The sequence below is a fragment of the Adelges cooleyi genome, unplaced genomic scaffold (genome assembly GCF_023614345.1).
Source record: "Adelges cooleyi isolate 19-005CV unplaced genomic scaffold, UGA_ACOO_1.1 ACOO_flye_CR_arks_rails_tigmint_CR_PRNA_108, whole genome shotgun sequence".
Taxonomy (NCBI): domain Eukaryota; kingdom Metazoa; phylum Arthropoda; class Insecta; order Hemiptera; family Adelgidae; genus Adelges; species Adelges cooleyi.
The window spans coordinates 14,925,135-14,952,262 of record NW_026095761.1 but is presented as its reverse complement, the minus strand read 5'-3'; the positions used below and the strand labels follow the sequence as shown (position 1 = coordinate 14,952,262).

General features: G+C 32.5%; 1 protein-coding gene across 2 annotated transcripts in view; it reads right to left on the bottom strand.

Annotated features, from left to right (window-relative positions):
• LOC126847118 (disco-interacting protein 2) overlaps positions 1 to 20,598 on the bottom strand; it is a 131,235-nt gene extending 110,637 nt beyond the window's left edge. For both annotated transcript variants that reach the window (XM_050587211.1, XM_050587224.1), the window contains exon 1: positions 20,000 to 20,598. In XM_050587211.1, coding sequence (XP_050443168.1) covers positions 20,000 to 20,084 — 85 coding nt within the window. In that variant the 5' untranslated portion in view covers positions 20,085 to 20,598. The remainder of the gene's footprint in view (positions 1 to 19,999) is intronic.
• Between the last annotated feature and the right edge of the window lie 6,530 nt (positions 20,599 to 27,128).

The following is a 27,128-nucleotide window of genomic DNA, read 5'->3' as shown; positions in this document are numbered from 1 at the left end:
TACTAAAATTGTACTCAAAACTACAAACGGTGAGCAGTAATCATAGCAGACAAGAACATTGCGACTGCAAGTGCAACAATAAACAGGACATACACGTACATAATGTCACAACTTTATTGTGTAAAATACTACATTATAGTAAACTAAACACATTCTTTTTGATAATTGATCATAACAACGGCGTACCGATTTGGACGAGCTTGGAAAAATGCGAATAACTATTTATTTGAAGTTTATAATACATTAGTTATTGAAAATGCAATAAAATAATATTAACATTTAAACAAACGAACAATAAAATGGAAAAAAGTTCAGGAAATAAATGTATAATAAGATTATAGAACTGACTCAACTGTACACAACAAAATTGGGATTTGTTTCAGTGTTTTAATACAACGTGATATAAATGTTTCACAAACTTTTTTGTTTTTGTTGTATGCATTTTTATGATTATAGTCGTTATAAACGATGAACTAACTGAGAAACTGATAAAAAGTTAGCAGCTGACAACACAATCAATATAGGACAAGATCAAATTAATCATGGCATAAAATACACTATCAATGGTATTAGAGTTCATCTTTGCGATACACTGGAGACGGCATCGGACCTATATGAATAGTGGTATTTTTTTCAATAAAAAGTGAATAGTCCGATACCAATACATATTATACATTTGTATAATACTAACATCTTCTTTTAAAAAACGTCAATTCTCAAGGTCGCACACCGGTTTACATACAATTATTATATGACGGGCAACTGCAAGATACAGAAGAGCACTACTACTTCTACTGTACTGGCCACGATAACTCCTTAATAATATATATATATATATATGTACTGGCACTGCTCGTAATGAGTACATTGTCATCACCGGAGAGTTGACGTTGGCAAGGAGAACACCGAGGTTCCCATTACACTTGTACCGATGGAAAAAAAAAATTTAATTGGCTGACGGCCAAAAGAAAATATAAGTTTTTATTTTCTTAGCGGACGTGAACGGGTGGTTAAACGAAAAAATTGAAAAAATAATCCGAAAGCATCAATACCACAAGGTATAGGGTGGGTATTCTTCGATATGGTTCAGGTACTTAGTAAGCAAATACCATTTAGAGTTAGCCTCTCGCTGATGCGTTTCGCCTATTACTATTACTATGTTCAAAGTCAAGGTTCGACAAATGCTAATGATAATAATTTATACCAACCGGACCGGACAAGACCGATGGTCGGTCAATTATACAGCTGTCTATTATACACGTATCTGGCGAGTTGCGATGGTTTCTGGTACTTATTTTCTAACTGGCTCGCGTTCGTTTATTGGCATTTCGTATGCGATGATTATTATACTATTATATAATATATTATTTATTTTTCTTTTGAAATTAAGCGTGACGACAACCGATTGGGCGACCAATAAAAATATGCACTGCAGAACGTTTTTTAATACCGCGATATGCGTTTTAATAACAATATTAATATTATTAACGAAGGAGGAGCAGCAGCACCAGCAGCCATTAGCACTACCTAAGGTTTTTTTATTACGCGTCCTAAGTCGGGTCAACACACTCGTCGTTACCGAGAACCTTAGACAGAGATAGCCGTTAACCGGTTTCGTTTTTACTTTATTTTATCTATTTCGTTGAAAGTGATTAAGTCTAAAAAACAACAATCAGTATAGTTTTCCAAGCTTTTCTCAGACGATTCCTGCCATTTCTCATTAAAGATGGTATTCCCGGAAAAAATAGGTCTCCGGGATAATTATTTCCCGAAAATTGGCGCCCTAATATAATATCCCTCTAAAGAATAATCTAATGAAAGAGTTCAGATAACATGTGCATTTTAAAATGCATACAAATAAAAGCTAGCCCAAAGTACAACAAAAATATATTTTTTCCCTAATACTTTTTTTAACAATGACTAATTTACATAAAGTGTATTATCTATATTACTGAAAGTAAGAATAAAAACAGGCTTTGAAATCTTAAGCAATTTACTAATTGTAAAAATATCAGAACGAAATACTACAAATATATTTAAGTTTAGGTTTTAAGCATTATTATTTTTTTAGGGTTCAAATCACCGGAAATGTTAAGAGGGAAACGGTTATTTCAGAGGAGAAAACAATATTACACAAAATAATAAAATTTTTGAAATTTATAAACTGTACACATTAAGATAACATTGCTTTAAATCTATACTTATTGATGATCGACTAATTATTAATTATTAGTAATCGCCAATTATTTTGTACAATGTGTCTTATACATAGGCTAATAAACTAGTTCTTAAATCCTGTTAAAATAAACTCAATAAAAAATTTTTTAAAAATGTTTTTTCTTTCTTTGTCGATAAAAAAAATTAAATTCTATAAAAAAAATTTAAAAGCAACTTTCTCGAGAAAAAAATACTTTAATATAACAACACATTGAATTTCACTGATAACTTCGATCAGTTTACAGATATTTTTTCTATGGATCGTTTAGTAGTATTTAGCGAATCTTGACACACACATCATCGCACATGGCAGATAATTTTCTATGCAAGAAACGAATATCTTTTAAAAAGCACGAAAGTTGGCTCTCTCTAACTACGTGTCCAACAATCGATTTCCAGGTTATATTATATAATAATATATACTAGCCTCTATGACAACGCATTGGCCACGGTATGTTTAATCATCGGTTGTCCGTTACGCTAAATAATATACTATTAACAACACAGGTGATTCATCAGGTAAACGGGACCGAATTGCGCGTCCGTTTAAACGAGAAAAACACACTCATCCGATCGGCGATATTTTTTTTTAAATCATTTATCCGATCAGCAAACGTTTGTACGTTGGTTAAAAAAAAAAATTAAACAATTATTGTAACTTCCCAATTTTGGCTGTCAAAATGTTGTGTCTCTCGACAGGCAGGCTCTATGCACTCTTTTGCGGCTCATAAATCCAAATGACGGTTGTGAGTAAACATTGGTGGTATACATACACGTGACCACGTTGACCATTAACCGTGCCCGCTAGCATTATGTGCACGCTGTTATTAATTTATATAAATACTATGCAAGTATGCGAGACAAATATCAATGAACACACAACGGCCGTTTCCTCTGCCGCGCGTGTTTGGAATCCGATTTAACAGCCCACAAAGCGCTCGCAATATATATATAAACATACATACATTATTTTCTGTGTACAATATTATTATACACTGCAAACGCTACAGGGGAGAAGGAACGCGTGCAGGTAGTTCCGATATTTCCATGCTAGTTCCGTACAAACACTTCTAAGAAGGGTGTTGTCGCCCGGTGGCCGGTGGTGGTGTTGTTAAGGGGGAAAAATTACATACCAAAATCCCCGCAGACGTCCCTTATTATACCGGACCAGTAGTAGAAAGGTATTGCTTTCTAATCCGAAAACACAGGTATAATCCGACAACGGGATATTATCAAGTGCAATAAATTAAATGTCTTGTTCCGACAAAAGCGAAAAGAGAAGAGAGAGAGAAAAACAAAATCGATTTCCTCCCACACGGCTCAAATATATTTTTAGAACGTAATAAAAAGGAAAAGACGAACGTGCGCGAGAAAATTATTCGGAAATGGTTCGTGTGCGACCGATGTTATCCTTATAAGTTGCTGGTAGTCATTGTTGTCAGCTCAAAGCTATACACTATGTATATTATACATGCAAACGCTCAACGCCGTGTTTCTCACGGTCTTATATAGAGTTTTTGGTAGAACATGTTGTCTTCGACCGCTCTACTTACACTTCTATTATAACGTTAGGTTTTGCCACGCTAGGAACGACTCGAACCTAGACGTTAAAAAATAGCCTACGAACGGAAAACAATCAGCCATTGAGTGCTTACACAGAATATATAAATATATATATGTATATCCCACACATCAGTTTAGAATTATAACAAGTATTTGTATTCAAATTTAAGTCCATCAAGGAATAGAGTGTATGTGTACTATTAACACTACAGGTTCAATAATATTTCTTAATAGTATATATCCATTAGGAATAAATAAATCATTTTAAAACCTTACTTAAACTATTTTTTACCAAACCTCAAATTTACTATGACTCACTTTACGATAAGTTTTAACCGAGTTACTTTTATGACGTTCTAACTTATTTAACGAAAAGTCTTTTAAAATAAAAAAGTTACTCTAAAAGGTTAATAACTTGATTGATCAGAAAAAACAGTGTCACAAGGAAATGTTCCTCCAGAAATATATTTTTTTCGTGATTTTAAGATTGATTGTATAACACATTATAAAAAATTCCAAAATCACGAATCGAGAGGAAAAAATTACTTGGTAAATGTAATAAATATTTTTAATAAACAAAAATGTATGTTTAACAAAAATGTGATGTTTTTTGTCTGAAGTGTTTTTCTTCAAATACCTGTTAACTTTAAAAAGTAAACAGAGTTTACTGAGTAACAAACTTTACTTATTATTGTTAGACATAGAGCGCTGTCTGGGTTAATTGTGGAAAGTACATTTATAATTTCCCTTCGAGCGACTACTGTTATATCCACCGGCACTCGTTCTTCTATCCATTCGACATACAGACACGCTGTGGATTATCCATTAGCTTTGGTCAACGATAACGACTTCCTAGAGAGAATTCCGATACAAGAGCGCACTCGAGATTATTTATGAACCATATGCATTGTTGTTGTATACTATAATATTATATTATTACTATACATAGCAGCTATGCGATGGAACGCTGGAAACAAAAAACAGTCGCTATATGAAATGATTTACATTATTATTATTACGATGACGGTTCAGCCTCGTGATAATAATATTGAGTTCGATTCGCCGAGAAGCCACCAATGCATCGAAAATAAAAACAACACTGAAGTCATCATAGTGTACAATCTATAGTGTGGCCAAGCCGATCGGCCTTCGATGACCCTGTACTGTCTCTGTCTCTCGCGGTTTTCTAAACGTCCAATTACAATATTATTGTGTATTATATCACGCTCGACAGTGAATAAAAGACACACACACACATCTTCGTGTAAGCATAATAACCATAGTATAATATGCGTGTATATGAAAAGAACCCAATGTCGAATAATAATAATAATAATAACGGTGACTCACTTGCAAATTGCGTACTCACATTTTGTATTACACCGACCGGTTTTTACCGCTGACCGACAGTGTATTTTTTTTTTAATATATTATTATTACTATATGCATTTTGTAATGTGTCATCTCCCGCTGAACCTTTGGCATTTCATTATTACTCTTCGCCCCTATGCGAGTAGACGACGACAACACAGGAAAACACCTCCATCCGGTTTGTCAGTGTGATACTCGAGAGTCTTTCACCGCATTATTGTTACACGGTTCTCCATTATTATACGAAAAAATGACTATGCGACAAGGGGGGAGAAACTTAATTGTCTTCGCCTTGTTTACCCCGTCCGTGTTGCCGTAGCCGCGTTCAATATAAATGAAGATATCTTGTTAAAAAAAAAAAAAAATGTATTTCGGTGTGCCGAAGGGACGGGGCGATAGTGTGTTTGTGGTTTACCTACCTGACCGTTTTTTTTTTTATCATTGACGTCACGTCTCAGGTATGCAGTCACACACTATCGTCCTTGGCGAAGGCGGCGCGAACACCGAGGGGAGGAAACAAAGACTCTTGAAAAATTATATTATGAATTATTATTATTATGATAAACAGAACAACACGAGTAGCGTCGGCAATTGAGCGTGTAACTCTCCTCTTCCAAAAGCCACGTTTATGGTGGTCGATTCACGACACGTGAATAACAGGTGTAAAACGGGTACAGGTGAGTCTATCTACAACACGCACACATACGGTTAACGTACCGTAATGAGTCATTCTCCGCATTACTGCCATTATCAATACTTTTAATATAATTACCTCGAGCAGTATTCGACTGCAAATGAAATAAAATTATCTGTATCGCCATCGCTAAATCCCAGACGAGAAATCATCTTTTAACTCCACACAACCATGAACCAGCACATAAGACGACGGATAACGTCATCCGCACAACTCGAAGCCGAATCGGCGATGGCAGACGGCCACGGCGGTGTGGTGTAAAGGAAAAATTAATAATAACATAATATTATCTATCGTTTCGATTTCATACTCCTCTTTTTTGCTACTCGCATATGATACGTTTACAGTCTGGTAAGCATCGTTCGAACGAACCGTACACACCATCATCGCAATTCTCTATTTATTATCTCTTAAAACAAGACAACATTTTTTTGCAGAACCCAAAAAGGTCACGAGGGGAACCATTCAAATTGTTTAAATAATCGACAAAATGAACCAAAGCTTTGACAATAATTTTGGTTTCTAAAAAATCCACCGTTTAATAGTGTGTATTTTAATCATGTTAAGTTAATATTTTTTTTACACTACTTACCTATTAGGGATAGGACAACAAACACCGTTATTTCACCTGTAATTGTCTAGTTATTACGCATTTAAGATACAAAAATTGTTGATTATGTATGCCCATTTAAGAGTTTTGCTGTAGAAGTTATTAAAAATCAAAACTAAATGAGAATAATATCATGTTGTTAATTTTCTTGTTCAAAATATTTATTTTTTTTTAATTATTTATATTTTATAAGTCTCTCTTCTAATACCTATTTACTATTTTCACAAAAAAAAACAAAAGGCATGGCGCTTTACACAGTTAGGCTAGTAGGTTGACTAACCATATAACCACAACCTAACCCTTATGGGACCGTGACTACTCTAAACGCGTTTTTTCCTTCGTTATGGACACGCGATCGCAAGTTAACTAGCTATTATTGATCAACAATATAATATTATGATGACTTGTAATGTGTAGACAAATATCTGGTGCGAATTACCCGCTTATATAATGAACTACCGGCTATAGTATGCATACTTGGCAGGGAGCATAAAAAAAAAACAATAGACGAGTACAAAATGAGTCATGTACATATAATACAAACAATCGGCTCTTGACCACTGGCCGTATCCAATTGCAATAATGATAGAGACATAAAATATTAAGCACGCACCACCATGTGATGCATAAACTGAAATGGAAATTCGGTCGTTGCCTCCGGCTTGCCATGTACAAACTTTGTCATTGACCTAGACGGCAATTAGTATTATTATTATTGTAAGTCTTCTCATCCGATGACATAACGGTCTAGACAACAACCGTTTACAAAGGTCTCCAAGATCCGAATCCGGCTTAAAGCGGACCAGTGAAGTACCGCCCCGAAGACCTTGCGCATTACAGGAGTTCCATTTATTTTTTTTTTACTTTTTAATAAATTAAGACCAACACGAAAGTGTAAAATTATATTGACAACGACACATTTTAGACCACATCCTTGTTGAAATCCGTGTTTATATATACTGTAATGACCGTAAATATAAGGCTTTTACGCCTCGACTACGTTTTATAATGATTATCTACACTAATAACAGAGCGAGAGATAAAAAAAAAAGTGAAAATAACGTTGAAATTGGTTTTGAAAAAATGTATCTAATTTAATTTAAAAAAAGATTTTATTATAAAAAAAAAGTGCCCAATTTAATGTGTATTATAAACCAATTGTATGTTAAGCGATCATCACAACAATTGTGTTTATTTTTCCACATAATAAAATCAAATGCTTTCATCCGGCTATTCGTTTTACTGTTACTGTGGATAACGCAAAGTGATTCATTGACTGCGAAAAGGAGTTTACATACAGACTGTATATAAATTAGCCAGTAGGTAGTTAATCACTCACTGCATGAATATTGCGTCTCCCAAATCCAGAAATACATCACCTCTAATGGTTTTAATTGCATCATTAATTATTCTTAATATTTTCTAATAAATTGACATTAAGCCCTCTCAAGCGAATGATGGATTAGCTACTAATAATTGAGTTAAAAAAAAATTGTTTTGTTGACACATTGGTATTTAGTATTTACCGAACACAGTATTTAAAACAAATTTTTTTAGGCAGATATATTTTATACACATTCACATACACATATTCACTTTAAAATCTAGATCGTCACTTTTTTTACACCACAACTTGCAAACAATTTTACGGATCTGTGTTTTTTTTTAGTATAATTAGACGTAGATCCTACAATATAAGTCTTAATTTTTTTACCTATTGTAGAAATTATAAGAACAAAACTTAAATAATAAAGTTTGGGTGGTCACGACTCATATCAGGTTTGGTGGTAAAAAAAATGAATTTGAAAATAATATTATGATTTAGATATTGTTAACTATTTTTTTTAAAAACCTAATAAATTTCATCATAATAATTAACGAATGAAAAAAAAAATTACTTCACCATCGAAAATGATTATTGATAAAAGTAGTAAAATAACGACAAAATAAAAAAAAACAATGAATTAGATTCGGATCAATGGCAGCTTTCCAAATAAACAAAAACAAACACAGCTGTTGTATAATGAACGGCATAATAATTATCAGAGTTAGCATTAACCTAGGATTCAAAATACGCTCGACATAGTTTTATTTTTTAATTGTTTTAAATACCAAATATTTGGTTATTGAAAAATATAGGTTTCTATACACTCAAAACATTTTTGCTGGGTCAAGGTTTAAATTTAAAAAAAAACGCTTTTCGCCAACTGAAAAAGTATAAAAATAAAAATTGGTAATTTTTGTAGTAAGCTCGTTATTTTTCAAAAAATTTAAAACCAAGTTACTTGTTTGTCTAGCAATTTATACGTTAGTCAAAACCTATATTGCAGGACCTAAAGAAGCTTTAATGCGGGCGTGCCAGAACCGACATATATTTTACCGAGTAAACGGTCGGTTCAGGAGCAAGCCACGCACGTTTGTGTTACAAAATAGAGCTAATGATTGTTTTCCGCCGAAGGTCGTTACACTGGCTCGTGTTTTCCGTGAGTTATCGACTTCTTTGGCGTTACCCAAGATACAATAAATTTGAAACGCGATAACACGTTGCAGCAATAATACACATTACACTATTAGCATGTACGATGTGTGTCCCCACGCGCAAGCGTGTGTTTCGCTCTATCCGACTCATCCGCAAACCGTACACCGTAAGTCGGGTCACGCCCAGGCCCCCCCCCCCCCAGTGGAAATCGTTTGGATGATTTTAATTATTATTACAATATATGACACCGAAGAAGTTCACACACAACACCTCCTAGTCGACGTGTTTGGTTATACAAATTTCAATTATTATGGACCGCGAATTTGTGGCCGGATAACAGATTATAATTGGCCCCGGGAGGTCTACACTCGAGCCGCACCTGCCGTACCGTTGATATTATTCCCTTTTGTCGAGCGAAAAATCAAATACGTGCACCTCGTAGTCTTCACGCCGTAACATTGACGACAACGTCGTGTATCGTGCAAAGCCCCGACCGACAATAGATAGATAACGGACCTTATTTCTTCAATTCGCCTGGGCACCACCAAAGAGCGTTGAATAGTGGAGAAGACGTCCACCCAAACCGTAAAATAACAGCAAACATAACGTTATGTCAATCGCCGTTGAATACACAACCCATTCCACGACATAATATCCTCTAACTGTCAGATCCAATGGCGTCGATTTTTTTTTTTATTATTATTATTATTCGGACAAAAATATATCGGTCAATACTACAGTTGCGTGTCTTCCAGCCATAGATTTGTGGCCGGACAGTTTTTTTTAATTTTTTTTTTTTTTTTTACAACCTTTACCAACAATCCGAATGACTCTCTGAATGCTAACAACGCCTATCAACGCGAAACCCCGTTTTTTCATGGTGTTCTATGACAATAAACCAATTGTACCTACTAATGTTACCGCTTTTTTTTTTATCAAAGAAAAGCACGCATTTTGCCCGGCGTAGTTGACAAAACCGATTTGTTTGATTTATGAACAACAACTCTGGGCTGGTTCGTTATGATTTATGGATTTTGGGCTCGGTTGTAATCGCACTAAAAAGCTTTAAGTATAAAATAACTTGCTAAGTTGCCTAGAAACATGGCAACATTGTATTTTAAATTGTTAAAATTGATTAAACATGATTTCCGAAACCAATAAATGGGTTAACTTTAACAACTCGAAAGATAATATATTTTTTAATTTTGAAATTATAACCTATGGCAGTATTCACAATTTACAATATCTCTATCTTGAATATATTATACTTTTTTTGATAATATAATGTCCCAAAGAGAGTTACTATACCGATGTTCAATTATAACTTTATAAATATTTAATGATTAAAAAAATGTAGCTGGAACTCACTGAGCGACTTATTCTAGAAATACTTACAAATTCTCCAAACATGTAAAAAATGCTATGTGTACAATGTAAACTTGGTTAAAATACTAATTAGTATATCATGTGTTATTTCCAAACATTTGAATTTCGGCTTATAAACCCAAGTTACAAATCATTATATTCATAGCAGTTCAGTGCGCAATCAAATTGCAAGAATATTATATATTACATTAAAATAAAATAGTAATTTATTAAGAACACACACAGCGTTAACGGATGACCAGTTAAATAAATGTAAAGCATAGTTGGGCAAAATTTAATTATACAAATAACGATTAAAACAAATCGAATAACACTCGAGTTGAAATAAAAAGTGAATATTTTATTCAAATAATTTGCAAATAAATTGTTTTGAACATATAGCTTGATAATTATAGCATAATCTTGAGTAAATTAGAAATAACATTAATTGAATAATTAAATCAATAAAATAAAATTAATTAAATTTGTTTGAAAAGTGGTTTCTTCACATTTTATTTATATGCTATTTACCAGTTTATTCATTATTCTATCATTTTCTTTTTTTAAGAGAGTATATTGTGTAAACCATTTAGAAATAAAAACCTGCTCGTTAAGCCACACAGTACGTCTAAATTCTAAAACTAGACCCAATCCGAACAAAATTATAAGACTTGAAATCAGCAAAACAATTATTATGCGTTCTACAGTGGGTCTGAGGCGACGAATTAGTAAATAATATATTGCAATGCACTTGATTTTTTATTCCAGTCCGAGACGGTTTAGATACTCGTCAGAGGTACTTAAATCGTTTATCAGCGGTTCACGGTTATCTATTCAGTGCAGCGGTCATACGGATACGACGTGTGTACATACACTAAGAGCGATAGAGGAAACACAAACTACCGTGTGGTTTTAGGTGAAAGCAGCGGTTAATAACCAGAAGGCTTATATGGTCGGATGCAGGTCATTGAGTCAGTGTTCTAATGTGTCGAACGGGCCCCGTGGCCAATACCTGGTACTACTTACACTGATACTTACTTATTAATAATAATATTCTAGTGCCGATTGTCCGACAATAATAGACAACAATCTATGATGCGCACAATACGCACGCAGCACAACACACTATTGCTGCGCAGTTCAAAACGACCTAATATTACTGTTATAACATCATAAGCGATTCGAATTGACCACGATTGGAAGATAATGACATTATTCTTTGATAAAAAAAAAATTGTTATCCTTAATAAAAATTGCGCTAGTTGCGAAATTGTGATGCAAAATTGGGATTTAGGTCCGGTTATTTTCTATGGTTTACTTGTGCTATATACTACCAGAGTTAATCAGATATTAAATAGAACATAACAAAATATGTTGTCATCAAGTTTTTTTTTTAAACATTTTATCAACTTTTTAAGCCATATTGGAGTATAGAGTAAAAACAAATGGAACAAATATAAACGCAATTTTATTTTTATAGAAAGAACCAACAATGATTATATTTTAATTTAATTATGTAGTGTATTAGGCATTAGCATAGTATGTAGTAGTATTGGACATTAACATCTTATCATAAAAAGTATTGTTAAAATTTAAAAATGTTTTAACTTTATTAAAAAAATTAATAATTTGCATTGGCCCTATTACCCTCCCACTCCCTAATTAGGTTTCAAAAGTGTTATTTAAAATATTATATTTAATATATACAATATTAGACAATACTCAAACATCTTTCAGTAATCCCAGAGCATTTCGCAACTTTTGTAATGTAAATGGTAACGTACTTATTTAGTTAACTTTATAAATTAAGAATTATTAACTGAAAATTTAGACTGGTCGAGTAAGTAATTTAACTTATACTAAGTATAAGTACAGTACTAATTTAGTAACTACGAAAAGTGAAGTGCGGTTGAGTAATGCGCGCAAATATACATAAATAATATTACCCACCCTTCCTCCAGTCATAAATTTTAAACTTTCACAACATTAAAAATAATTATTAAAATCTGGTCGTCGACAGTCAAAATGTTCAGTTAATGATTTAATTTAATAGAGTAATTTGTTTGGACTATTTATCGCTGTCAGAGTTGGGCCTTAATTCGAAGAACGCATTTTATCTAATAACAAATTTTATTTGCATGATTTGTTTTATGATTTCTTCAAATAAAAAAAATATTTACATCGTCTTTATCGCAATTATCAGACAAAAAAAAATTTTAACAAAAAAATCAAATAATTATTAATATACCTATATTTTAGTCGAGTTCAAAATTTGCTCAACTCTGACTGCAGTATGTCCTTTTTCTTACTAGTACTGAAAAAAAAACTGACCGTTGTTTAATTAATCGTTACCGACTTTCTGTAATGTAAATCATATACAAATTATGCATAATGCACACAGCAAATTATCAACTGCGGTTCGGCCAATTGCCAACAATTACTGGACTTTTCTCGCCCGAACCCACGTTTTTTACTGATGAAACACATTATGTGTCACTCTGCTCGCTCATATCAGATGAATATATTGTGTTCGTGTGCGTTCAATGTGCATTGCAGTGGCAACGACCTTACTATATTTTACCTAACTCGTCGGGTTAAACGAATATTATTGTTGTTATTACTATTTATCGTTATTCATATTTCGTGAACCTATAGTGTGTACCTTTTGAGTTTTCCAAACAATATATTAAATAATAATACTACAACAATTTTGTACACAACCCGAACGCATGGATTTTTTTCCATTCCCACGGTAGTTAACTTGACGTTTTTATTCACGGTCCATTACATTTTTAATAATCGACAAACAAGAACTATATCACAATAACTATAACTATAGGTACTACCTAGGTGTATATGCGTTTAAGCAAAGTTGAGTTTTAAAAAGGGTGCGGCAATGAATACCACATACACACTGGCTGCATTCATCTAAGTGATTTGAATATAATTAAGTGCAAAAAAAAAAGGGGGGTCTTGCATATGAATAATATTATTGCTCCCCTTCTCCATAGTATTTTTTAAACAAACCCGCATCGATAATCTCAATTAAAATCCATTGAAACTTCTGTGGCGGACATAGTGCATACAATTTTTCATGCGTTTTCTTTTTAGCCACAATAGACGTGTATACGAGGTGTAAAGGGGACACGACCACCGCTAAGGGCATTCGAAAATATGTTTAAGTATCGCGTATCTGGTTGACCGGTTTTACCACATCCTTTTATTTTCGCCCCATAATGACTTTCGTGCGAGGAACGATCGACGTGTGAACATTGATTCGTGTGCATAGATAGAAGCTATGCAAAAAACGTATAAAATACAATAAAATTTTGGAATACCTATTATGTATTTTCAAAAAACTAGTAAATTTAAAATAAGAAATTAAGTTAACAATCATATTTATGTAGGTTAACTTTAGCTAAAATTAGCTTATTAATATTGTATAATTAAGCTCTCTATCTTCTTTGTAAAAATTCTTATTATTTTTTGTATAAATAATAAAATTAAAATTAGTTAATTTTTTTTTTATTTATTCAAATAAATTTTGTCGAGTAACTATTTTTAATGCATTTATTTCTTATTTGAAAGATTAACAAATTGTTTGAATATTCAATTCGTTTTTCAATAAAATACTATTTTTTCAGTCGTTTTTGTCCAGCCTTCTTCTTGTTTTAACCGTCGAAGAAACCTTTTGGCGTTGTTAATTTTCCAAATATTAAACACAAAAAAAAAACACTATCAACGTTTACAGTAAAAGTGGTTTTATAATAATTTGTTTTTTTCTTCTGTGTTATTTTGACGATCGTTGTATAGTTTGACAAACGGTTAAAATACAATAGGACGCATGTACTTGATTCCCATAAAAAAAAACCTTGTTTTGATAATAAACGTGAATAGATTAAACCCCGTTTTGTTTTTATAATAGTGTTTCAACGGTGAGTCGAAAACGTATAATAACCTGAAATCAACACACTATCAAATCAATCCAATGTTAAATCAGCTTTTACTATATTCAAAAGCAAGTATTAAAAACCAATGATCCTTGATCAACAAATTAGATAATCATCAAACCAGACGAATCCGTAACATAACTAAGCGTGTACAATTCGATTTTGACAGATTCGTTCCATACGAGAATATTATGCATTATCTAATGTAACCTTACTTAGGTAATGCGACCGACGAAAACGAGTTTACCTTATAACGGCAATGAAGATATACTGTGAAAATGTTAATGACATATACAAAAATATACAACCGCCGTGCGCCGATATCAAAAAGTACAACTTCTAATAATACAACAGTGAAAAGGGACCTCTTTTTGGCAAAATTGATTTCGAAAAACACACAAACACCAAAACATCACAAAATATTCCTATTCGCAAACTTCATTTTTTATAGCTAGGTACAAAGATGCGCCAGGCAGGGCTCGGATCAATCAAGATCCAGAAAAATAGCACAAACTCAATTTGGCAAATGTAGACAAAAGGTCTCCTTTCGTTTTTCGCAACACATATACATTTCTTTGATTTATTTCACTACAAGGCACATGGAATGTTGTCATATTTACAGTCCGTTGTGGTCATAAAAATAAAAATATCGCATCACTTTAAATTATTGAAGACTGATCAGAGTTAAGAGTTAATTTAATTAAATAACGAATAAACACAACGAAAAAAAATTAAAAAACCCACTAGTCGAAAAAAATATCGAATTTTTTTTTCTAAAAATGTTTTATTCAATAATAATTAAATAACATTAGAATTGTTAGAGTAATTCGTTATTCTCATTATGTAAACTATTAACACTACCGGTAGTAGTAAATCTAATGTATGGAATTTATTCGTCATTTTGTCGTGGAATATTCAATAAAGTCTCCTAGATCAATAAATTTACATTAAATATCGCCTATTTTTCCATTTAAAAATAGCTCTTCCCGTTGCATTCAACAACGGCCGACTCGACGACAATAGTCGTACCTCGGCATAGTGTTTTAAGTGGACGTTTTCGGTTTGGAGTGTGTATGTATGTGCCTAATAATAAATAATTATAAACCGCAATAACATAATATTGTATCAATGTACACATTGATCCTAATTATGTCCGAACACGACCTTGTTACAGGTTAAGAGGTCAATAATAACCTCTAGTGTGCGTTAATAGTAAATAGCACGTATACTAACGAGTACGCAGAAGTAGTAGTAGTAATAGTGTACTAGTCGACCGGTGTGTCGTGTGTGTTTAATACAGATAATAAATGTAAGCAACCAAAACGTAAGAAGGAACGTTTTGGGTGAGCTGGATCGCGTTTTTTTATAGTGCAGTATAAAAAAAGATTATAATAACAATTTACTTTTACCAGTATGTTTTTTTCCGCACCGCCGCGCCTGTACAGCGGATATTCAGATCTCAGATAAGACACCGGTGTAGGCATAGAATAGAATATTTTGATACTTATATGCACTATCTACATGTATGTATGTTGGTTGTTATATAAACGTGTGGTGCACAAATTACGGGTGTAGAACTGATAATGTAGGGAATATTACTTAACTTTGATCTACTGAACGCAGTGCAGACCGGAGATAATTCAGTTTCTGCCTACATATATAATAACTATATTATTATCGTTCATTTTTTGTAAGTACACCCTTCGGTAAGAAAAGAAGTATAAACAGACGCATCGAGACCGATATATCCAAGCACATAAATTATAAATCTCAAAATTGACACCAAACACCTTACAATAGGAACAAACAAAAAACGTGTACGATTATTTTTTATTCTTTCTAGATTCGACGAAACACAATACTAAAACATAATATAATGACGGTCGCGTTTTTTTCTGTAACGAATACGGTAATTTTTATCAGCGTCCACCTTGTAATATAATGTTTATTGTATAATCTTAAATGCCAAGGTGGAATATTACAATAATATATTATCTCCCGTTAGAAGACCAGGCCGACTCCTCGTTTAATTGTTTTACAATTAGTTACACATACTATATAATAATAATAATTGTAGGAGGTAATTGGCGGATTTACTAGCATGACATATTATATAGCGAATCTGTCGAATTTTAATGATGATATTTTGGAAGTTTTGATTGCTATCAACGCGCCAAGGACATTGGCAATGGCAGGTTGTTCCCTCATTAGGACATGACGCATAATGAACTGTGCCTGACGGTGCATTCGAATAGGCCAAGTTCTATGAGTTTGTACTACTTAAAACAAAATCACCGTAACCGTTTGTTTGACTTAAATATTAGTTAACATAAATAATAACGTCAGTGAGCTAGATCGTCGCCATTCTTTTAACTTCGGACCGAAGATACCTTTTAAGTATGCAAAAACCTGTATTTTTGGTTAAATACCAGAAATTTGTTAGGTTTTAACAAAAAATCAGTTTTTTTTTTTTGGATTGGACTTATCCCGGCCAAATCCGCAATCACATAATAATAATTTTAAGGATTTTTTTTCTTCTTCAAACAACAAAAGTCGATTGTTGATTGATGAAAATACCGAAAATATTCTCAAGAAATTCGAAACCAAAACCCGTTCGTCAGTTCGTGGCAAATGCAACTGCGAAAAACGAATTGTGTGCTTCGCACTTGAAAAATTCCGCCAGACAACTAGACCGAAAAATAACGAGATTAAATCGCCGTGGGAATGAGATAAGAACAACAATAATGATATGAGCTAATGTTGGCTAATGAACAAACTCAATTCAAATTTCGAATACATAATAATATAATACAACTAAACACGGTTTGTTATTATAATTTGTGGTAATGTGAATACACCTGTTACTTGATCTTCAAACAAACGGTCGATATCACAATATAGGTAAACAAAAAATTTAGTAAAAACTACACAATTTCACATAACGAAACAAAAATTATATCATATCATTTTTTTTAACACATAGAAACGATGTATGACTATTGCGTTCGGTGACGAAATTGTATTATCTTCCAAATATAGACAAGAATGGCTAATATAACATTACCTTTCCATTATGGAAGGTTAAAGGAAATTATATTATGGAAGCAAAATGTTTTCAAAACATACGACGTTGGTTCTGAGCAAAAATATGTTTGTGAACGCTCTTGTTGACGTTTTCACAATCGCCGAATTTTCTAGTATATTATAACAATATAATCGTATTATGCTGAAAAAATAAGCAAATGTTTAACACTAACAAACACACAAGACCATATCAAACACACAATGATGATGATAGGACTTAAATTATTTACACTACTCGTTTGCAATGTTCAAACTTATTGTGTGAACACCACAGACAATAAAAAAAGCCTATCTCTTAAAATGTTATTTGTAAGTCCATCAACGATAGATTCATAATATTTCACACTCACATCAATGATTCTAGCAAATTGATTATACCTTTAATAATTAAATAATTAATGGTGCATAAAACCTTATGAATCCAAGTTATAATTAATTTAATGGTTGTGAAATATAAACGTGTCTGAATGCGTAGAATACAGACTCATAAAGATAAAAAGACATAGAAATAAGTTTTTTTTATTGTTATCTTTTAACACCATTTTATAATTTTTGCACAATTGCTTGTTATAAGTTTACTAATCCTCATATATTTGGTAGTCTTTTAAGCAACACGTACGGAGTTTACAAAAATTGAACGCAAAGTTTAATTTATCAATCGTTAACGATTCAAATTGATTAATACGGCAAAAGAAGGCTAACCAACAGTAAGCAGAAATCTAAAAACATGAAAGATAACCCAGCTCACTTATTACGGGTGTAACTAGTTTGTGGTTGTTTATAACAAGAATAATTATTTAATTAAAAAACAACTATTTATATCTTTCTACACAAATTACTGTACTATTAATTTTTATTTTGTCTCTACCAAAGATGATTATTAAATTGAACGTTGTCAGAGAATTTAATTAATTATTTCAATGAATCACTGAATTGATTAAAGATTACTTAAACTGTACCTATTACAAGCTAAACGTGTAACTATTATCAGTAAGAACTTTGGTTTTAATTTATCAATATCGTACCTAGCATTTTGTTATGTACGGATAAAGTAAAACATGAGATTGACGTTTTTATTATTAATAACTTATTGGTTAGCACCATTTTTTACAAGTAACACAAATTTGTATGAAGCAGACTCAACCTAATATCCGCATTTTATTACAAATATTTAGAATTGAACTTATAAACAAAAGTTGATTCTCCTATAAGAAAAGATGGAATTATTATAATAAGTGTGTTGCATAGCATGTTATTATTTTAGTCAGAAGCAGCAACAATCTGTCTGTCTGTCCAATATAACAATATAAAGTCAACTAAAAACATCATTGTAAGCATAAAATTGCTGGTGATAATGTAGAAAAAAAGAGACAAAATGGTCCTTATCATAAAGAAAAAAAATGCTTAATACACATTTCAGACTTTCTTTGGAAACAGTAGATACCGTCTTTTTTTGTACAACACTACATTAACTGTTATTTCAAAGTAACCATTATAAAGATATACTCTCAAAATGAATGTTTATAAAAGCTACTAATGTGGTGTTTTAGCTCCTTTAAAATGGTTGGTCAAATATAACACTGTATATTTATACATAAAATGTGTCAACGTTGTTTTGAAGCAAAACAGCATAAAACCTACAATCCTCTAAAAAATATAATCTTATTACAAATTTTATCAGTAAAAGTACATATAAATACAAACTTTTTTAATTACACATTGCGGTAATTGATTAATATGTTCTTTTTACCAATCATAATCAGAAAAAAATTGCAAATTCTGAACAATCTGAAATGGTATTGATTGCTGTATACACATAAAAAACTTATGACATGTTCTCCCCAGTTTAGCTTAAAATTTAAGTCAAGATTAACAATACTAAATTTATAGGCTAAACTGTACTTAAGTGTTAAGCCAAATGGGTGAGAATGGCTACAAACCATTTCAAACTCCAAAGCAAAAACAAGTTTTCATAACAGTAGTTAAAAACAAATAACATTGAATTTCACTGTATACTCAATTTTGACTGTTTATCCATCTCAATAATATCTAGGTACTTATCCGTAATTTTAGTAATCAACAGTTTATGCTGATATTTCAATAAAAAAAAAAAAATATCCAGGTACTTACAAAATGATTAATAAATGAAACAAAGTTTGTCAGAAACAATTTTTTGGGTAGGTAGGTATTTTAAAACTTTGCTACAGCTTATGACTACTTTGAGTTAGGTCCCATTTTGATATGACTACATTTGTACCATTTTTGAAACTTCTCAATCTACTTTTTGCACTAATCAGGTTTTGGTAATCAAGTACACCGTTTATTCACCACTTATCTGTATAATTTTTAGGCAGGTGCATTGGCTCTGGCTGACAACTCAAAGAGTCCCCCTGATAACCCGCAGAGTCCTAAAAAAATACATTTTGGTACTTCCTAACCTTAAAAAAAATGTTTGTGCACAAAAAAGTCGGCGAACCGGCCCCGATGATTTATGGCAATATTATACGCGAGGAGGGTGATTGAGGGGTCGAGCAAGAGGGTGGTGGTGGGTGCTACGCGGCGTTAGGGGGAGTGACCGGGCCGACCGACCGCTGAACAGTACACTACAAGTCCCAACGTGATGGGAAATTGTAAATAGGTGTGCTATACAATGTGCGTGTACTTGCCTTCTGACAACTCCAATTCCAGCTCGGCGAGCTTTTCCCGGACGTCTTCCGGTAGTCGGGTAAGGTCCACGTTGAGTTCGGCCATCGCTGCAGCTACCGTTGTCTATCTGCTGTACAACAGCGGGCGGCGGCGGCGGCGGCGTCCGTGTGATAAGGGGCGAGTCGGCGAAATTCGGCTAGAGCACACTTTTCGACGAACACGAAAAAATAACGACAACGCGAATAAATTGATAACGCGGCGCACGCACACTAAACTCTACGGAACGCGCACAAACGCACGTTCGTCACTAGCTCTAGCCGACGGTGTTGTTGTTGTTATTATTATTATAATTAAAATTATTTTTTAACAACCAGAAACGCGGTCCGTCGTTCGTATCCGGCATGACCGACGGCGATGATGCTGATGAGGACGGACGGTTAATATGAAATAATTACAAGCAATACAATTAAACCGCGGTGCGATATTTATTATATTTTTATACTATACGATTGCGCGCGGCCACCACCGCCGCCGTTGTTGTTATTGTCGTCGTCCCGGGGGGGAGAGAAAAACTCGGCGCGGGACACGGTCCGCATCGATACGCACGCACACACTGGCTGGCGCACGCGAGCCAGGGTCGCCCGACGTCCGTAGTGCCTCCACCGCTGCCGCTGGCGGCGGCCGCGACCACCATTGGTGGTGGGGTTACCGGCGGCAGCTGATCGCCGGTGCGTGCCGCTTGTCCGTTTCGCCGGCAGAGCGCGTCCACAGTACGATGTACGTACATGCCGGCACCCGGCGTGTAGCACACGGATAACCACCAAATTGATCTATCTTAATAATAATTGTAATAACATTATTTTTCTTGTTAAAAAAAAACTATCAGTGGCGTAGATCGTACGAAAACGCCCTAAATTAGAATGCGCCCTGAGGCAGCTGTTGTGCACCCACGGTAGTTACGCCACTGCAAATTGTTTAAACGTTATCGAATACTCGGACATTCAGTGTAATTCATGTGAGTGTTATTGTGATTTCCAGGAAGACTTTGACTATCGAATAGTGTTTTTTGAACAATCTAGGTCCTTAAAGCATTTAAAAAATTATTATAACTCGAATGGGGTAGAGCATTTAAAAAATTATTTTAACTCGAATGGGGCGTTCAATTTACACGAGATACTTAAATGGTAGTAACAGCAAAGCGTGTAAATAGTGTAAACTTAAGCATTCGTTTTCACTTATCAGATCGGTCGAAGAACCTGAAAATAATAGTGAAAAATTAGGGCTTCGCAATTTGTAGCGCCAACACTGCCCTCCGTCCAACCTATTCTGATGAGTTGTCATTTAAATTAAAAAGACGGATCAATTACAAAAAAATAAATGTTCTGTAAACAAAATTTAAAAAATGCAATCGTTGTTTCCTCATTTGCTGATCTTACCTATTCGTTTAAATATTGTTCGACATTTTTAAGTTGCTATTAGCGTTATGCAATCCTGCTTTTGTATATTTCGAATAATCTCGCTGGTTTATAATGTATACAATATATTCGGTTGTATTAATAATATTTCTACAAAACGAAGAACATATTTCTCTTGTAAACGCTTGCCTACCCTTCTGTATACAATATTTCGAGGGTTTCAACGCTGTTTGTGTGTTTACTTTAGGTCGGATTCGTTATCAAGTCGGGGGCTATGAAAATAAATATGTCTTGCTCGAGACATCAAGAAGTCATCCATTATGCTACACGATTAAACCGTATTATTGTATTATTGAGAGTTAATGTAGAAGCTGCCAGTCAACCACCAACATGTCTCGCATATGTTTTTTAACTCAAGACCAATTACTAACGGTACATAATATTAATATGTACACATTAAACAAGTACAGTATTGAGTAGCTGTCATATTATTCTAGATTTGAACGTCGTGTATAATTCACTTCAAGAGATTTTTTACATACTATACCGTGGCATTATTATTCAAATCTAGAGAAAATTATAACTATAAAATCGAATAGCGGTGAGACACCAGCAAACTGAAATAATTATAATTCAAATTACTATAAATAGTACAAAAATATTAAAAATATTAAATTACTTGGGAGAAAAAAGTTGAAAGAGTTCAATTGTGTTCATAAAGATAATATCTAGAAGTAAAAATGGTAATGGAACACAGTAAATAAAAATATCTTTCTATTATTTTGTTTCAACACAAACCAGTTTTTTATGTGTTTCTAAAAAATACATTATAAAGTTATTACAATATTTAAATGCAAAATCCTGTTTTTCCTTTTGGCCCTTTTCGAGTATATTAAAGTATACTCTTTGTAACTTATCATTAGGCACATTACATTCAGTTACGAATAATTACGGCTTGAGAGTAAAGCACATGAAAATTGCATGATGTTAGTGTATACTGTATTATTTACCAAAAGCCAATTTATATTATTATCAAATATTTCCAACTGGATTCTGAAAAGAACGCAGTGTTCCGTGTTAACTGCACAGCTGCTGTCTGACAGACTCTGTTGTCATAGTAACTGTCTGCGGTAGTCGCTATAGGTCCATATTATTAGGTTACAAGCAGTAGGTGGAACAATATTTTTTAAATGGTTTAACATCGTGTTCCAGCAGTCTGCGAAAACTCGCAATGGCTCAATTATTCATTCAAAAACTGTAATTCAAACATGGGCTAATTGTATACTTAAATAACTAAATACGCTAATAATTAATTAGTTGTAACCAGTTTTGGGCAAATTTAATGATCATATATAATTTATGATTCTAAAGAGTAATGTTTTAAATATTACGTTTATACATTATTTACATAGTTCATTGAACTAAAAAAGTGTTAAATTAAAAAAAAAAAAAGGTAATATAGACAATTTATTTTTAATTAGAATGATGTTTGATTCTGGTTGAAATGCGTTTATCATTAGTTATATATTATTTTACAGTTTTAAATAATTTATTAAAACCTATTTTAATGATGCCCAGGTCTGCTTTAAACGTTTAAGAAGATCTCAGAATTCACTTAGAAACCCGGATAGCCATACTGTAGGTTCTTTGAGAACTGTTTTTTTCTGAATTATAATGGTAGTTGCAGTTTGTTTTGATCACTTGGTAGGTGCCTATCTTGCTACTGTTAAAATATAACCGCAGAAACTTAATTTTCTCGATTGGACTTCATTCCAACAAAAAAAAATCTCTAAACTTACACAAATCAATTTAAGTTGGTGGTTTTAAATAAAATAGATAGGTAATTGAAAAGCATCTAATACAATATACAACAAAAAGAATCCATGTTGTTATTAATTATGTATGATGATGACATAATGCTGACCATTTTTATTATTATTTGTATTAACTATTATGCATCGTACAGCGGACGTTTTGTTTGGAATTATTAGTTCTTGAAACTATATAAAATACACAGGATGTATCTAAATCAATTGTTACGCCATATCAGGTCACTCTATATTTACAATAACTGTGGTATGTGTAGAGAACAATTCGCGCCTCTAGAACAAGACTGCCACAACTCAAAATTTATAATTTTGAGAAAAAGTGATTTGAAATTTGTAACTAAGATATTTTACAGAGTTTGTAGCTATGCGTTTGAAACTAAACACTTCAATACTTACAAACATGCTTTACAATATGACTTCTTCAATTATTCTGCATTATTAACTTAAACCCAAAAAGTAAGACTTATGGTCTTTTACAATTTTATAAGTGAATGCAAGACTGCCATATTTTGAGATGTGGCTGTATTGCATACACAAATTGATTTTAAGATAGCCACATACTAAAATATGGCAATATTGAATTTAAGCTATGTACATTTTGTGTGCCGTAAGTCAAATTATGACAGTGTTGCATTTTAAATTACAGGACCAGTAAATTATTTTTTATACAGCGCAAGAACGCTACAAATCAAAATGAGGTAGCTTGAATTTTGACTTCATTAATTAAATGGACAAATTTTAAAATGTATACTGTCATAAAATAAATATGGCTCCGTTGCTTTGAAAATTAGCTAAAAATTGAATAATTCTATACTGACACATCTTTCTAGTGGCAAAATTTAAAATGTTTTTGAATGTGGCCTTCTTCCATTGAATAGAGCTGATTTTTTGCTACCCGAAAGTGATCATAACTCAAAATTGATAGATTTTGAGTTATGGCAGTCTTGTTCTAGAGGTGCGAATTATTTAAGCATTCACGTTTTAATGAGAAAGTAAAAGTCAACGAATTAAGTTATTAAAAACAAATGTCGACAATTGTTTTGTTTTTGCAACATACACCTTAGCAGACCTCATAATATGATTGGCATTCTCATAATGTTACACCTCATACAGCAGCTGCACATTAATCATTACTTAACAATATTGTTGTAAAATAATAGTTAAATCCCATTATATTTTTAATTATTTAGTGAACGCTGTGTTATAAGTAAGATGTTATTATTAGAAACAATAGCTCGCCTAGTTCTTAGTTGTTTTTTTATGGACTCATGTCATGAGCCGATCATCATCATCATTATAATTAAGGTACAAAATACAATATCATAATTTGCAAAATATAACAATAGACGGGCTAATACAATGCGAACCCACTGTGTGAAAATGTGGATATTTGTTGGAGTAATCTTGTACAACTAAGTTGAAAAACACGAACGCTAATATTATTTGATATACGAGTAATTATTATTACTATCGTAAGCAAATTGTATCATAGTGTAAATCCTACACTAGAGACTCTATAGTGAGAAGGCAGTGGCTAACGGGTTAAGTGCCCTGATCACACATGAAAAAAGACAAAATATAAATAACCTTATGATAAACTATAATATATAGCATAAAAAATAGTTATATTTTTAAAACATTATTAAAATACTTAAAACTGTGTTTAATGTTTATATGGTCAAATAATAAATTATAAGCCCAGATTATAAGGAGTCCAAGGTCCTTCGGTCACAAACTAGTGGGGAGTGTTTGGCCCTCCCAATGTTTTCACTTTTTATTCCTTTAAGAAATAATACAAAAGTATGTTTAAAAGTTCATGTTTTATATAGAATAAAGTGGCATTAAGTATGGGAATAATACTAAACTACTGAAAACGTGTCGATATTCAATCGAAACAAACGGATTTATAAATGGAAATAATGTTATTATTTTTGACAGTATGGGATTTACATTTACTTGTCAACAATATAAAACGTCTGAAATAATAATTCTAAAAATGTTTTGGACGATAGGTATACTATTCTCATACAGAACCAAAGCAAACATGTGGTTTTTATGATGCTTTTTTCTACTACGAATCGAAGATACAGCTAAAAACATTTTAATGTTGAAATTAAAATAGATTTAGCAATTTAATTAGTATATTAAAAATTAATTAATACAAAATATAAAGTTTTCAAGTCCTAACACAGAAAATATTTCAAATTTAAATTTAATTTGTATATTTGTATCTACTGATAATTTAAGGATTTTATATCTTCTTATTAAATCATATACTTTAGTAAATAACCATTTTTTATCATATAAATGCCTGAAAAACATTTTTAATATTTTACCGACCAACATGACAGTCGGTAATCTAGTTATTGTATATAGGGTGTCTGAAGATGCTTTAAACAATTCACAGTACAATCAGTGTTCGTCTCGTACCCTGTACGACTGTGCTTGAAATAGACCAAACTAACTCTGCCTCTCTTGCATATTATTATACACTGTAATTGATTTGTTCTGATACCTTTACAGACTATCCGTCGCCGAAATATGCAGTCTATTTTTAATTGGACGTGACCTTACAGAGAAGAAAAAAATTACCGAAAGATGTACATACCTTTTTTTTTTTACTGGCTTAAATCGATAGCGGATAGGGTATGAATAATAAACTTAGCGGAAATTTGAAAAAATCTCACTCATATGTATAACCCAAATGCGTTCTTGAATCATTTTTCAATTTAAAATATTAGGCTACTTCAATAATTACACCATCAGTTTCTACGATTCGTAAAAATTTGGTTTAACTAATATTTAAAAATATTTTATAAACTTCCATTGCGTTATGTTCAATGGCAGTATACTAATATACATATTTGACGAACTTGACATCAAAATAAAAAAATGTTATTAAATACTTTTATATTTTTTTTCCTAATGTCTCCGTTTTTAATGACGTGCATGCGGCAGACGGTTAACCTAAATGACTCACAAGTCACACGAGTATATTTTGTTTTGATTGTATTGAGTACTATGTGAAAATACAATCTAAAATAACATTAGATAATCTAAAGAGTATATTGTTTTCAATATAAATATGCCGTGTATAAGCTTACACAAAATGTATAAAAGTTAAGATAGGTATGTACTTGTAAAACGAAAAACCGTGGCATGTATGTCTTAATGTAACATGTATATAAGCATAGTATATACTAAGTAGGTACCTGAGGGTAGGTACATCTGCTGATCTGATCTACTTGATTTAATTACGTTTTGTTTACAAAGAACATGTGCTATTGACTGTACTAGTCTGCTTGTTGTATAAATCATACAACAAAATACTGCTGTTTATTCGTTTTTAATAAACACAACGAAAAGTACCAATTCGAGTTGTTTAAGATCTTTATTTTCACATGTACCTCGTGCTTACTCGGTAAGTAACTATATTATTGAAATAGGAGGTTGTGTTTAACTTATTAGATAAATAAGGTAAATTTTAGGACTGAATATATTTTAGAGTATTACATTTTTATCTAGGACTCAATTTACCAAATCCGATAGTAAAAGATATTAGTATAAAATAAATTTCACCAGTGTTATTATAATTTATTAGGCTAATGTAATATTTAATTCTGAAAATAAATTATTTTTTAAAAATATTCAGTGTCCGAGTATACTATATTTTGGTCCTGTGTAGTCTTTCAAAGTAGTAAAAAGAAAGAGATGGGGGGAAAATACAAGTACAACTGAGTCATATCGACAAATGGAATCGTTTACTCTCTGTCCATTATAATATCGTTTATTTCCCTTGTTCGTATAGGTCATTAACCGCTGAAAGCTTTTATCGTGATTGATATGCTAGATAAACCGGCTGAGTAGAGCCAGTCAAATTGTCCATAGCCAATATACTAACAAAT